The following is a 13,714-nucleotide window of genomic DNA, read 5'->3' on the forward strand; positions in this document are numbered from 1 at the left end:
AATGACAAATGCAGCCTACACTGCCACCTGCACTCATGCAAACTGAAAAAAAGATCATCAGTTACCTCTGTAAACGCAGCTATAACACACACACACACACACACACACACACACACACAGAGAGAGCAGAGATTAGACCACGTTCATAGAGAAGCACTCAAGACTGGATTGGATCAGAGAGAGAGATTGTGTGTGTGTGTGTGTGTGTGTGTGTGTGTGTGTGTGATATGTCCGGAGGCCTGCTGCAGCCTCCCATCGATTTATTGACTGTGTCGCAGGCCGCAAGACACGCATCCCCCAGTAGAATGGAGGCAGGTGTTTGTCAGGCCGGCTGGGAGGAGAGCGGGGGGTTGTTATTATTTATTGTTTGTATTTATTTATTACTCCTGCCCGCCTCTGCCACCCCTTCTCTCTCTCTCTCTCTCTCTCTCTCTCTCTCTGTCCTTCTCTCTATCACCTTTTCCTCTCTCCCTCTCCTGCTCAGGTGGCATCTAAGGTTCTGTACTGGTATCCGTACATTTTATATATATATATATATATATATATACAAGAAATTAATGTATATAATCTGAATTTTTTTTGTTGCAGTTGCAGTTTTGTTTTTTTGTTGTTTTGTAAGTTTGAGTTTTGATTTTTTATGTTGGTTAACGAAAACATTTTTTGTTTTCGTCATTGCTAAGTTTGTGTGTAACACACTAACGCTCTCAGGCGAACTCTTTTGTTTTCAGTCCTCTTTTGTCTTGTTTGTTTGTTCGTTTGATGTTCAAGCCAATTCATTTTTAACATCGTAAAACTGCAAGCGAACAAATAAACAGCCCTTTCACACCTTAATTGTTGCGGGCAGGTGTAAAGCTGTGCTTCTTTTCTTAATTCATTATACTTATTTAAAACAGCAACATTATCATTTTACTACTAGACTGAAGTTGAAATGGAAACCATATGAGGTTTTTTGCAAGCCACTTTTTGTCATCCTATAGAAGCGAGGGCAATGAAACACTCAGATCAGCTGCGAGCGACGTCTCCCAAGTGCCATCACCCACTGAGTCAGTGAACTCTTTGAGGCTCTGTCTAGCCAGACAGTGATTGGACTTTGAGTTTATATTAAAGCACTGTATGAGTCTCAGACTGGCCATATTGACGAGCCTGTGACCCCACGGCAGGGTTCGGTCGCACCATTTCATTGGCCTCATAAGCTGGTACGGACCACCCTGGGGCGGGGAGGACAAAAGTTACCCGCGGTGGCCGGCGTGTTTCGGGGGGTGGGGTATAAAAGAGAACGAAAGTGACGGGCAGACAAGAATGATGTGACCCTAACTGTAAACATTCCTAGCGGCCCGGCCATGGTAACCAGGCAGAGAGCGAGAGACGGGACAGTATGATGGAGGGGTCTGCCATGGGAGGAGGGGACGGGAATGAAAGAGAAGGGTGGTGGGAGGGTGGCAGCGCCCTCAGGGGTTTGCTGCCATGGGAGCTGTTGGCGCTTGCCCTCTCAGATGGAAAGGTTGGCACCACATGCAGAGATATACGGACGAGGATTTGGGACCAGAAGCGTCACGCCTGTTCAAACCGAGGGGCCACTTTTTAGTTTCCAAAACATTTGTATAATGTAGGTTATTAACCATGCATGATTATTATTATAGGCATAAATGTGTCTGCAGTTTTGCTTGATTATCTAAATATATAATAATATAACATTACATATAATATAATAACATTATAGATAATATAAATTTTGGCAGAAATCATGCTGCCTTTTTATGTATTAATTATTTAATATATTTAATAAAAATGATTTATTATCCTTCCTAGGTGATATTATAATATTATTATGTATTATATAAAATAAAATATTATTAATATATAATAAAATATTATTATTATTAATATATATATATATATATATTTTTTTTATGGTTTTAGTTAATGATAATATTTAAAGGCAGATCTGCATGCATGCTTGACGAAACCAACAATTAATCAATTATGATCAATAAATCACATCAAAATTGCAAACAAAAACGTGCACAGGCCCGTAATCTGTGTTTAATTGTGACGCGTGCAGGGACTGCAGCCTGACCCCGGTCCCGAAGCGGTGCAGATAAAGCAATGATTCATAAACAGCGTTTTTAATCAGAACGTGCTGGGAGGAACTGAGTGTGATGGGGAGTGCAGATAGGCACTGCAGTGTGACTCACACACACACACACAAACGCAGGCAGTAAATCGGCCCCATAGAGGCTGGGATGAGAACGCCGGCACCCTTGGCTTTTATTCGCTTCCTATAAACGTTAGCATGCGGGAGAGATAACATCAGTAATTGACTCTTGTCCTCCACGTCAATTTGCCGTAGTTAAGCATCTACGGAGATGTCCCCGCAAAACACGCCTAACGATTATTACTCGAATTCATAATCAGCGTTCATTCCGGAGACAAAGAAACCTCGAAAGGCTGCAGGGAGAGCGACGCCTCCTTAATAGTGCTGTTTAAACAAATTTTCACAGATTCTGCCACATGCGTTTCTTCCCGAAGCCAGAAGAGGGCAGAGTGCCAGACTGCCGGACACACAAATTAATTACCCAAGATTGATTTCAACTCTATGCTCCGTGTCACACCCCAGAAAATCACAGGCTCCTGTTTCTGTCGGAACGCATACAGGCTTCCACAAATCTGGAGAGGGAAAGAGAAGAGCGACTGTTTCCCTCACACCTGCGAACATCGCCGCTGCCGCGCTCTAATAATAAACAACATGAATATGTTTATATCCCCCTCAGGTGTGAGCTGTTTGTTTGGGGTCGTCTAATGGACTGCCGCTCTCCGTTTTCTTTTTTTCCCCCGTAGCGTCTGATGGCAAAATGTAAATAAATAATGTAGTAAATGTCTGCGGGGTCCCGTGGGGAGCTGTAATACGTGGCTGGGCGGTTTGGGTTTGAGATGGCTTTTATAAGCACTGCTCTCCAGGCCCAGGCTGGTTTGCATTACATGAGGCTGAATTCCTCTGAGATGACACTCATCCTCAGGCACTTTAGCGCGGCCGCTGACTCAGCACTCCTCCGACCTGATGAGATTACTCCTGCCATTGACAGCCAGTTAAAGGACCAGACCAAGATTCCCAGCACCCCGTTTCTGTCGCTCTATCTCTTCTGATCCTTCTTCCTTAATCCTCACGCCCAACTTTCTCGATCCTTTCCCAACTTTTTAACTCCTTTTTGGTCTTAAAGGGATAGTTTGCCCAAATGTGAAAACTCTGTCACGTCGTTCCAAACCTGTATGACTTCATTTCGGAGAATGTGTCAGTTGCGCATTAATGCATGAGGCTTTCAAACTTCCAAAAATACGACTTGTCTGCTATATTCCAAGTGTTCTGAAGCTGAACATTACTTTTGTTTAAGGAATCAAGTTGTTATTCACTGAAAATCTTCACCTCCAGTGAGCTGTGAACGGATCATTAGTGATCTGAATCAACAGATTCAATAAAAGTGAGCCATATGACTCACGTGATATATTCCGCGTCTTTGTTCGAGAAACCTACTAAAATTCGTGTTTCAAGAGAATCTGTTCATAAGTCATTCAGAATTGTTTGTGAAGTGAATCAAATGAACTGTTTGATTCAATTCAAAAGAATGGTTTATTCACAAATCATTCAGACTAGTTTTGTGAACTGAATCACCTGATTCAATGAAAAGGTCTGATTCAAAAGAATGATTTGTTCGCAATTATGAATTTCTCGAACAAAGTTAGCACAAGACTTACATATCACGGATCACTTTTATGATACTTTTAGGGTTCCTTTTTAAAGCGTGAAAGCTTCGCTCCCAATTTCTTGTCTTTTGTGTTGCATCGAATATAAAATAAGTTATACATGTTTGGAATGAGTTTTTCAGTGAACTATCCCTTTAACTCAGCTGCAGTCTGTCTCTAAGTCTATTAACCGTTACCGTTGCAATTCATTTCCTTTCTCCTTCCTTTTCCTCTCTCTGAAGTCTGTTTCTGCGTGTCTTACCTTATATCGCTATAGCAGATGTGCTTCAATGTGTGTTATTTGCATGATGTTCCTTCCCCTCCGCCCATCTCTTTCATTACATTAATACAGCTTTCACCTTGAGGGCTTTCAAACAGGACACTAAGGCTATTGATGGGTTGACTACAGCTATCTATCCGTCAATTACAACCGCTGACGTACATCCTTTAAAACCAACCCCACTAGCGCTCAGAGGTCCAATTCATTTTGGCGAATAAGCATGTTGCAGCGGTTTGCTTCAATGAGCTGGTTCAAAAAATTATATAATTTTTTGGTTACACTTTACAATAAGATTCCATTTGTTACCATTAGTTAACTACTTTAGGTAACATGAACTAAGAATGAACAATACAGCATTTATTAATCTTAGTTCATATTAATTTCAACATTAACTAATACATTAACTTCATAAAATCAAATGTTGTATATATATAATTCACAAGTTATATTTAAAAATATATCTATACATTTAAAAATGATATTTTGATAATATATATATATATATATATATATATATATATATATATATATATATATAGTTTTTCAAGTACAACTTTGCGTTCATATTGTGTTCTGGTTTGTAATTAATGAAAAACTGAATGAACGTTAAGCATATATATATAAAATGTACATTATCTATTAATTAGTACATTAGCCAAGCGAAACTGCAGTGTGATTTCTGTCACACATAGTATATACAATATATAATTATATATTGTGTTGTTATAATTTATATATTAATATTATTTCGAATATAATTAGAATATTTTTATATTTAAAAATATTTTATACAAATTTTATATTTTGTGTGTGTTAAAAAATTTTTTTTATAAATGCTTGTATTATATTAAAATATATTAATATTTGTTCCATTTTTGTCCAAATTAAATATATAAATGGTCTCAAATGTTGCATTACGATTCCTACTTCAGTGTATTGCGTTTTCAAAATTTTACCAATTTTTAGCCACAAAAATGGATGGAGCATCGCCTACATCCTTGCGTCACTATTACACACTTGCAATTCACAGCTCTTCTAAAGTAAACACTTGTTTAAGTTGTTCTCCCTTACATCCAATTGACTCACAAGCTCTCAATTGAATCGTTAAAAAGAGACGGCTCAAAAGTACGATTCATTTGGGAAAAGGACATCTCAAAACCCCACAACAACCCTCTATGGCTCTATAGCTAATGCTAACCGCAGGCCAGTACGTCATTGCAGTTGCATGGAAATGATTTAATCCCGTACATATCCTTTTCTGCCAAAGCGAACACATACACCCGTTGACTCTGTGTGGGTGGCTTGAAGCTCCATCCAAACAGAACCTTTAGGAATAAGAAGCGCTCCATTAAGAGGCCAATCGGAGATGAGGTTTGTGTGGTTGTTTTAACAGACCAAGGTGTCGTCAGTCGCACAAACTTCAGCAGTGATCACGGATCATTTCATGTTTGCCCCTCAGGATGTCTGGCTCTCCCTGATACTACGGTTTCGTTCATTTTTTTACGCTGAATCATGCTTTTTTCACTCCCGCTCTCGCTTTTTTCCCGATTTGGTCCTCCTGAGAGATGAAGGAAGAGATACCGAGGTCTGGGATTGCTGTTGTTTCGTTGTGCTCTGTGTCTCAATGCTCACATAGTCAAGATAAGCTATCCCACAATGCAACCGTTGTTGTTAGGAAGCGATCCTTTTACACTTGATGTTTTATTCCGCGTGCGTTTTTACACCAGTCTAAGTTCTGTCACCCCTAATTAAATCTAACCATCATCCATTAGTTGAGAGTCTATAAAACTGATACGGATGTGTGTGTGTGTGAAACCACTTTAATTCTTCTGGCACAGCGTTCCACATCACCGCAAAGGACTTTTGAGAAGGCTTTTTTTTTTTTTTTGCAGAGAGCCAATGAAAAGATTCATTAGTGGTGCTTGCTAAGACAGGAATCATCATTATTATTGATTATACTTAGGGACTGGGATTTGAAAAAACCCATAAACCCACACCGTTTGTGCTACTGGCAAGTTTTGCACTAGTTTTGTTTTTCACAGATGTTTACACTTTTATACATAATTGGTTATTGTTTGTAGTAGTAGTATTTTAGTACTACTACTAATAATAATCATAATCATAATAGTGATCATTGATAATATTCACAGTATGTGTTGTAGTCTATTTTTTGACTGTTTTTTGCTTATTGGTTACTGGTCGCTTATATAATCTGTATCATATTGTTCGATCTGTGAAAAATAAATATTAGTGGATCTCTAGTATGCACCACTCTGATTTTCCACAGTATATGTCAAAATATAGTTTTTAAATGATATGCACATAGTTTTGTCTCTTAATTTAGTTGCGGTCTGGTTATGAAAGACCACCCATGTTGCAAACGTGAGAATGACAGGTTGTAATTTTACACTCTATATTGTCTGTCTGTCTGTCTGGTCCCCCTGCGTGCTGGGTATCTGCAGACTAAATCCTAGCTGTCAGCACACCTCTCTGTGTGGTAACATAAGCCCACTGTCCACAGAGTTACGGGGAGTATCGGAGAGAAGCTTACAGAACGCCGTCTCCAAAAGTCTTCTCAGGACAGGGGAGGGAGGAGGGAGGGAGGGGGAGGGAAAGTTTCAGAGCGGTCGAGCCGATAGACAAAGACACAAGGAAGCTGCACTGCACCGGAGCGCAGAAGTCCAGACTCAGCAACTTCTATTGATTAAAAACTAACCTTCCAGTTTCTCCGCTGCGCTTGCGGTGAGCAATAGAATTTAAACGAGCCATAAGCCTGAGCCTTCCACGCCGATGTCCAACCTGATAGAATCCACTCAATCTCGCAAATCATTTCATTGTCCTTAACTACTTTGGATCATTTACCGCATTAGCTGAAGCTTTCAATGAAGCCTAGACATTGTATATAATGCAATATTAATGTATTTAAATTGCACATCTGTTCACAAATAACCAGTTTTACTATATAGATATTATATGCACCTATAAAAACTGAATATGTGATATTTTAATGTTTTTATAAAGCATTATATATGTTTACAGACTATATGTAAACTGTTTTTGGAGTTATGTTATGTAAATATTATATAATATTAAATTAAATGCACTCAATGCAATCCGAATCAAAAAGTTTGCAATTAGTTGGTTAAATTCGCAATAATAACAGAAAACAAGAAACAAACAAGAAAGTCTTGTGTGCAGGGCAGTAATGTGTGCAGCCTTGTTTTGTAATTAGAAGGCAGTCCTTGAGTGCTTCTCTCTGATTGGCTGAGAACTCAGTGGGCTTAATTAATCAAGGCTGGTGATTGGTGGACTGTGTGTAAGCATTATGAGCAGTGGGAGGAGCATGTGAATCACTGCAAACACCGAATCAATAGCGTGTGTATTTGCAGCAGAGGCCGGATCGCTCGGACAGAACGCCGGCCAGGAAGAGAATAGTAAGACGGGGAGTAGGGAAAGAGGGATCAGAGAGGGAGAGAAAGAAAGAGGGATAAGGAGGCGCGAGGCCCGGCCTTGCTAATGATAGTCACGTATACGGCTGTCTGGTTGTCCCTGACAACCAGACATGATGTAACACCAGGATGAACTTGAACTTGGTGGGAGGAGGGAAGTTGGAAAGGGGAGGGGAGAACGGAGTGAAAAAGTGGGCGAGCACCGAACGACACTTGCTCACTTGCTGGAAACGTGAACAATGGAGCACAGCAATCAATAAGCCCATTTCACTGAAGGATTACAGGGTGCAGCTCGCTAACCTCACCACTCCAGTCTACAGACAGACGCCGTGTGGCGGAAAGTGCTGCAAAGGCATTCAGAGATGGACGGGAACAGGAAAAGAAAATGTTGTTGAGCTGAGCCCTCACAGAGTCAAGCACCATCTTAAGACCTGATACACGAGACATAAGTGATCCCATAAGAAAAGAAAAAGCATTTTCTGATTTTCTTTTTGGCAGTGTGTTACAGGTACTGATGTTCAGGGTGTGAATTACAGGTTATAAAAAGCATTAAACCCGCCAAAGAAAGTCAAAACAAAAGGTCTGGGGGATCTTAGTCAAGATTACAACAACTGCATTCACAATTGATTTTACTTCTGTGGTGTGCTGTAATTCTGAAAGTGTATGAGAGAAAATGTTGGTCGGGGCTTGATTTTATCCATTGAGAATAGATAGAATCATGAAAAATGATCTTTACTGTATATGAGAGGTGGCTAGAAGGGAGGTGCTGAAAATACATTTCGATGATAAAACAATAGTTTTAAATTAAAGTTAGTAAATAAGACAGGTAAAACTATATTACTCTATTTATTATCAAACAGCACTTTAGTAACGTTTTCTCTTTATTATAGCTTTACAAATCACAAGTATATCACAAATGAACTTTATTTAATAAACAATATTTAGAAAATTAGAAAATTTAAATGCTAAAATAAAAAATATTTCTGTTTAATAATGGATAATTTTTTATATATATATATATATATATATATATATATATATATATATATATATATATATATATATATATATATATATATATATATATATATATATATATATATATTAGGGCTGTCAAACGATTAATCGCATCCAAAATAAAAGTTTGTGTTTACATAATATATGTGTGTGTACGGTATATAATTATTTTCTATATATAAATACACACACATCCATATATATATTTAAGAAAAATGTGTTATTTATATATAAAATATTTATATATAATATAAATTATATATAATATAAATATATATACACAGTATATACATGCAAATATTTCTTAAATATATACATGCATGTGTGTGTATTTATATATAGAAAATAATTATATACCGTACACACACATATATTATGTAAAAACAAACTTTTATTTTGGATGCGATTAATCACGATTAATCGTTTGACAGCCCTAATATATATATATAATTGCTTTTCAAATTTTAATTAAAATACTAAAATACACAGTGCCGTTCAAAAGTTTGGGGAGTCTCTTTTGCTCATCAAGGCTGCATTTATTTGTTAAAATATATTTAATAAAAATGATTACAATCTAAAATAACTTTTGTCTATTTGAGTATATTTTAAAATGTAATTTATTCCTGTGATGCAAAGCTGAATTTTCAGCATCATTGTCACATGATCCTTCAGAAATCATTCTAATATGCTGATTTGTTGTGCTGCTTAATGTTTTTGTGGAAATTTATTTGAAATGGAAATCTTACTGACCTCAAACTTTTGAATGATAGTGTAATAAAATAAAAAAAAGGTCAGATTGCAGCCCAAAAATGAATGAAATTAGCCAGTTAACACCATTGAAAGTCACTGCTTGTTCATTGAAATCCAAGCCTCACCAACGTTGTTCCTCTCTGTCTCGTTGCAGTGGTACCTGGGCTAAAGACTCCCGACACGGACCGGCCGCTCCCGAGGTCACACGACCACCCCCTCTGTCTCCCCTGAGTACGACCCGCAAACATGTACACCAGTCTGAACAGAGAGAAGCCACTTGCTGCCCCAGTACTGGACAGACCCACAGCATGGCTCCAGCAGAACCCCGCCAAGCCCTGGAACAAGAGGAACCGACTCAACGCGCTTACACCCACTTACTATATATCTATATAGTCCATATGTATTCTTCCATATGTATGGTTTACATGCCTATATTCATATATAGTAGCTGTCCAGCTCTTCTGAGGGTGGAGCTCGAAAAAAAAACAAGAGCTTTGTTTTCTCGGAAACGTGCACGTTTTTTTTTTTATGTTTGTTTGTTTTGTTTTGTTTTGTATTTTTTGGTTTAACCCTCACAGATAGACGAGGAAAACGTAACATGACACAATCAAAGAGCTTCCCGCATCTGTGCCTGTGGTCTTAAAGAGAAGTCTGAGGCGTTTCGAATCAAACACAGTCTGCGGCCAAGGGTCGCGAACCCAAAACCACCTGGAGGTCGGAGCTCTGCCTTTCAATCACTCGTGTTTTGACGGATCAATCCGGTTTCGTATCGTGAACGTTGGAGGTTTCGCCTGGGTCAGATATACCACCAGCTAAAATCTCCATTGCGTCTTCTGACCAGGACCATTTCCTCCCCCTTCCACCATCATCACCACCACCATCAACACCATGTCAGATCAAGAACCCTTTCAAGGACTCAACCGAACCCCTCGCTCCCATTTTTTCTATTGTTTTTTTGTTGTCATTTTGGGGCAGGCGATGAAGAAGTCATGAACAGTGATGTTTGATAACAGGTCATTTTACAGTATACTAATGGGAGATCTCCCCACTTGGAGGCATGTTCATATTTTGTGTTTTTCGTACAAAAATCATTGCGATTCTTTCTACTAAACCCCAGCGGAAGGTCTGTCGCACACCAAGGGCCGAGTGAAGGTTTGATCTTCCATAAACTTCAAGAAAAGGTTAACGGTGAATACTGAATTGAGGAAAGTGCAATTTTGTTGGGTAGATGTTGGATTGTTAAATATCTTTGTAAGATAGATCGTTGAAGCGATTGTTGAAAAGTATATATATATAAATATATATATTTTTCTTCCTAGTCCGTTCACACCTCCAGGACTCTAAAATATCGGGGTAAAAAAAAAAAAAAAAACACGTAAAGAGGAAAAATAGAACAAAGCCTTGTGAGAAATAAGGGGAGCTGTAATTGATTTTTCTTTTGTTGTTTTTTATGTGTTTGTTTGTTCATCTTTTCTTAGCATTGTAGAACAAATGTCCCTTTAAGAAATATCACTGTTTTTAGGATTCCTGCTAGTTCGTTTCCAAAACGCTACAGCAATTGTTTTAATTTAACCAAGCACATAATGTGCGCAGAAAATTAGCAGTTTGAAATCATGAACGCAAGGAAACACGTAAAAAGCAAGGGGCGAAATACTGAACTAACTTCCTCGCAAACACTTTCGAAGGTGCTGCGCAAAAATGTGAAGATCAAAAAAATGCATCCAGCTTCCCTTGCATGCAATTTTGTTGTTTTTCAGTTTTTGTTCGTTTCCTGTACGAAATATATATATATATATATATATATATATATATATATATATACACACTTACAGTCTCATCCACCGTCGATCAAAGCTCAGTAAAGTTTAAAATAATAATAATAATAATAATAATCTGCATGTTCTAGTGTTAGTGACAAATTTTTACATAGATTACGTAGAGTTAAAGTAGTGTGAAAAATATTGTAATCCCAACATCGGGCACTTGCCGATCAACTATTTGTTTGGTCCCTTAAAAAAGGGTATTTTTACTGCTGTTCTCACAATCAACCAGCTAAACATCTCTCTGACTCTTCTCAGCTTGTCGTCTCCCTTTCTCCTTTATTCCCGTCAGAACAATCATTTTCATGTCTCAAGAGCGACGTACGCACTTCATTGTCTTTTCAAACCGCACGAACAATTCCACATCGATGTGCCTTGAGCGATGGTCTAGTTCTGAGTTATTGCACAAGCTGTAATGTGGAGACTATTTTTTCACATTTTCACCCCACCAGTGAAATTAGCGCTAATAGCGGCGTTTGCTAATGACAATACACAGTATTACTCTCCATTTGGCCACTATCGGTCGTCCAATGCTTCGAAAATCCCATCATTTTCACTTCGATCAGTCGAAAGTCAATCGTTCACCAACAGAGGTTTTGGTGTCATCAAGCCCTTTTTCTCTGATTTAACACTATTGTATTGATATTTCTGGATGTTGCTGCAATTTCTAAACGACGACTACTTTTTCTTTTCAGTCTTCCTGTTTTGTTTTTTCGTTTTTCATTCCCAGCGATGAATAATGAGGAAAAGAATATGCAATACTTGCTTGCACTCATATAGTCATTTTTTATTTTTCTTTTCTTTTATTTTTTACCACCAAAGTGAGCACTTGACAGGTCAGTGTGCTTTTCATACCCGTGACACGAGAAAACGCCATTGATCAGCCTCACTTCATAAACGTTTTCCTTTTTTTCGGTCATAATCGAGCCTTAAAAAGGAGGAAACTTCCTTTCCATCACAAACACACAAACGCGAACACGTCCAGGACAAAAAACATGCCCAGTTTTTAATGTACATTTTGACGAAGTTCCATGTTATATTAATTGTTTACCTGTTTATTTTCTATTGCATATATCATTTAAGAAAAGAAAATGATGGGAATGAGTTTCCCAGGCATCTGATGTGATGGTTTAGTAGTTACACTTGTGTGAGTTGTTGTTTTTTTTGTTTCTTTTAGTGTGAATTTTTTTTTTTTTTTTTTTTGTTGTTGTCATTGTTCTTGCCTACTTTTTAGAAATGAGTTGGGCATTACTTTCTTAATCGTCTGCACTAAATATAAAATAATGACAATTGTGATAATTGAGAAAAAATACAGAAAAAAAAATACAAAAAAAAGAAGCTTCCAGGGCTTAAAAGAGCGAAGGGAAACATGATTGCACGGATATTTTTTTTTTTGTCACAAAAACCTTGTTTAGAGCAGCCTGGCATCTAATCAGCAAGATTGGCTGTGTGTGTAAGATAATGACAAAATTGCACCCTTTTTAAAGAAAGAAAAAAAAAGAGAAAAAGAATTTCAAGCAATAGTTTGGGCAGTCTGTTTTGTTCTCGTGTTGTGTGTGTAATTTAGTTTTTTGGTACAACGTTGGAGAAGACGCGGGAGAAGCGAACAAACCGAATCGATTAGATACGAGAGTTAGGGCGGACGCACCTGAGTATGGGAGATTTGATGTTTGTATATTGTATAGTTTTATTAATTACACTGATTTTAAAGCTGCCCTATTTTATAATGCAGGACTTTTGTAACATTGATTAAATGAGGAAAAACTAGTGTTGTGAATTTTCTGATTGTTTGTATTAAGGCCACATAAATAGAACTGGTTTTGTTTGTCTGGGGAACTGGATTTAAGTTGAAAACTTCCTGTTTCCTATTTTTATTTTTTTTGCTTTCCTTTTTGTATGTATTTAAGGACTTATTTCTTCTTTCGATGGTATAGAAGTACTCCTATACTTGAAAAGTGTAGGATGCCGAGGTGAAAACCCCATTGTAAATGGATGTTACAAGTATGCTGTATGTTTTGAAGGTTATTTGTTGCATCAGTGTTGATGAAGCTAAATCTAGATAATTCTGAGGATGTTGGTAAGAAGAGAGCGTTTTTATGCATTTTAAAATTAGTTTTAGGCAGAAGACAATGACATAGACAGCCAAAGGATGCCCCTATTATAAATGCATCTAGGCATCTTTTTGTGTTCACCATTCCATGCAGGAAAATAAACCGCTTGATATGCAACATGATTCTTTTTTCTTTTCAACTTCTTCATCTTTCTTCCACCGCCCACCAGCGCACGCACATACACACACACACAAAGACACTCGAGCGGCGTTACATGACGGGGAAGGTTGGTCACAACGGGGCGTCGATAAAGCCATTACTCACTCGATTTTACATTGGCCCTCTCATTGACCATAACTCACACGAAGATCGGTTGATGGTTGTTTAAAACACTAAAAAGACATACGATTCCTCAAAAAAAAGAAGAACTTTGACTTTTGTTCACGATTAATGGACGAGGTTCAGAGTCAAACAATTTTCCATCCCATTTTATCACTTTTCAATTTGGTCTCATTTTGTTTACACACATTATGTCAAATAATAGTCATGATCATTTGTGGCATTTTAAACACAATCTGAATATTTTGAAACTCAATGTGATGAACAAAA

At 37.7% G+C, this 13,714-nt stretch overlaps 1 protein-coding gene across 8 annotated transcripts in view; it reads left to right on the forward strand.

The window, feature by feature from the left end:
* nfia (nuclear factor I/A) overlaps window positions 1–13,287 on the forward strand; it is a 153,597-nt gene extending 140,310 nt beyond the window's left edge. For all 8 annotated transcript variants that reach the window (XM_084118080.1, XM_084118081.1, XM_084118084.1 and 5 more), the window contains one exon: window positions 9,389–13,287. In XM_084118080.1, coding sequence (XP_083974206.1) covers window positions 9,389–9,403 — 15 coding nt within the window. In that variant the 3' untranslated portion in view covers window positions 9,404–13,287. The remainder of the gene's footprint in view (window positions 1–9,388) is intronic.
* Window positions 13,288–13,714: the final 427 nt, after the last annotated feature.

Source organism: Abramis brama (genome assembly GCF_963993115.1).
Source record: "Abramis brama genome assembly, chromosome: 6".
Taxonomy (NCBI): Eukaryota; Metazoa; Chordata; class Actinopteri; order Cypriniformes; family Leuciscidae; genus Abramis; species Abramis brama.